We start from the raw sequence: 978 nt of genomic DNA, 5'->3' as shown, positions 1-978 counted from the left end.
ATATATATATATATATATATATACGGGATCCTAAACGAAGATGGGTGGCTGGAGAGGCACTGCTTGAAGGTGTTTCTGGAACATCCGCTGTATTTTCGAATGCTGTTGTTGGCATTGCTGCTTTTGTTGATGTTGTTGACACTACTACCTCCGTTGTTGTCGGTGCTGGTGTTGGCACTGTGAATGCTGGCGTAGCGACATGATCAGTGGCAAAGTTGATGTTGGCGCTGTTGTTGTCATTCGTTGTTGGTGACTCCGTTGGTGCTGCTATAATCATCGTCATTGTTGGAGCTGCTGGTGGTCGTTGTTTTTCTTATCATTATTAGCATTATCATTAGCTGCTATTTTTGCTGCTGTTGCTGCCGGCGCTATTATCAATAATAGCGATGGTGTTGCTGCTATTTCTGCTACAGCCGTAGCTGCTGGAAAAGTTACTTCTGCTATTAGGGTCAGATATCACTTCAGCCTCGTATACGACATCCTTGGTTTCGCATTGACCTCCCGCTGGGCATCTGCTGTTGTCCTTGCATAAGCAACCCTTCTCCGCTCGTGGCCCAGGAGTGTCAACTAAAATACTCTTAATATTGGGGGTGCAGCTAAAAGAGACTCTTAGGCTGTCTCTGTTGAACAGGCGTCCGTACCTATGTGATTGTGTAAAGTGCTTATCTACTAGCGTAAGGAATATCCTACCTACACACGTTTCTTACGTTGAGGGAGAAGGGGGGAAGCCAAACGATATTTCGGTGGCACTTCCTTCTGCGGGTGATAGCTCCCGGCATGTAGATGCGGGGCTTAAACCAGCTAGCAGCTACGGCCTGGTTATAGTAGGGGGCTGTTGCGTCGAAAATTTCTTGTTTAAAGGTGATATTCGAGATCCTCTGGCTGATACCATTCACCAAGTTTCTGAACACGACGGGTGGGTGACAGGTGGCATATACATATATATGTGTATATATATATATATATATATATATATAT

At 45.0% G+C, this 978-nt stretch overlaps 1 protein-coding gene across 1 annotated transcript in view; it reads right to left on the bottom strand.

Moving 5' to 3' along the window:
* The window catches only part of LOC106869912 (hyaluronidase), an 18,412-nt gene extending 18,129 nt beyond the window's left edge, over nucleotides 1-283 (bottom strand). The window contains exon 1 of the mRNA XM_014915843.2: nucleotides 149-283. Coding sequence (XP_014771329.2) covers nucleotides 149-283 — 135 coding nt within the window. The remainder of the gene's footprint in view (nucleotides 1-148) is intronic.
* Between the last annotated feature and the right edge of the window lie 695 nt (nucleotides 284-978).

The sequence above is a fragment of the Octopus bimaculoides genome, chromosome 12, assembly GCF_001194135.2.
Source record: "Octopus bimaculoides isolate UCB-OBI-ISO-001 chromosome 12, ASM119413v2, whole genome shotgun sequence".
In the NCBI taxonomy this organism is placed as follows: domain Eukaryota; kingdom Metazoa; phylum Mollusca; class Cephalopoda; order Octopoda; family Octopodidae; genus Octopus; species Octopus bimaculoides.
This window is presented reverse-complemented; position numbering and strand designations above follow the sequence as displayed.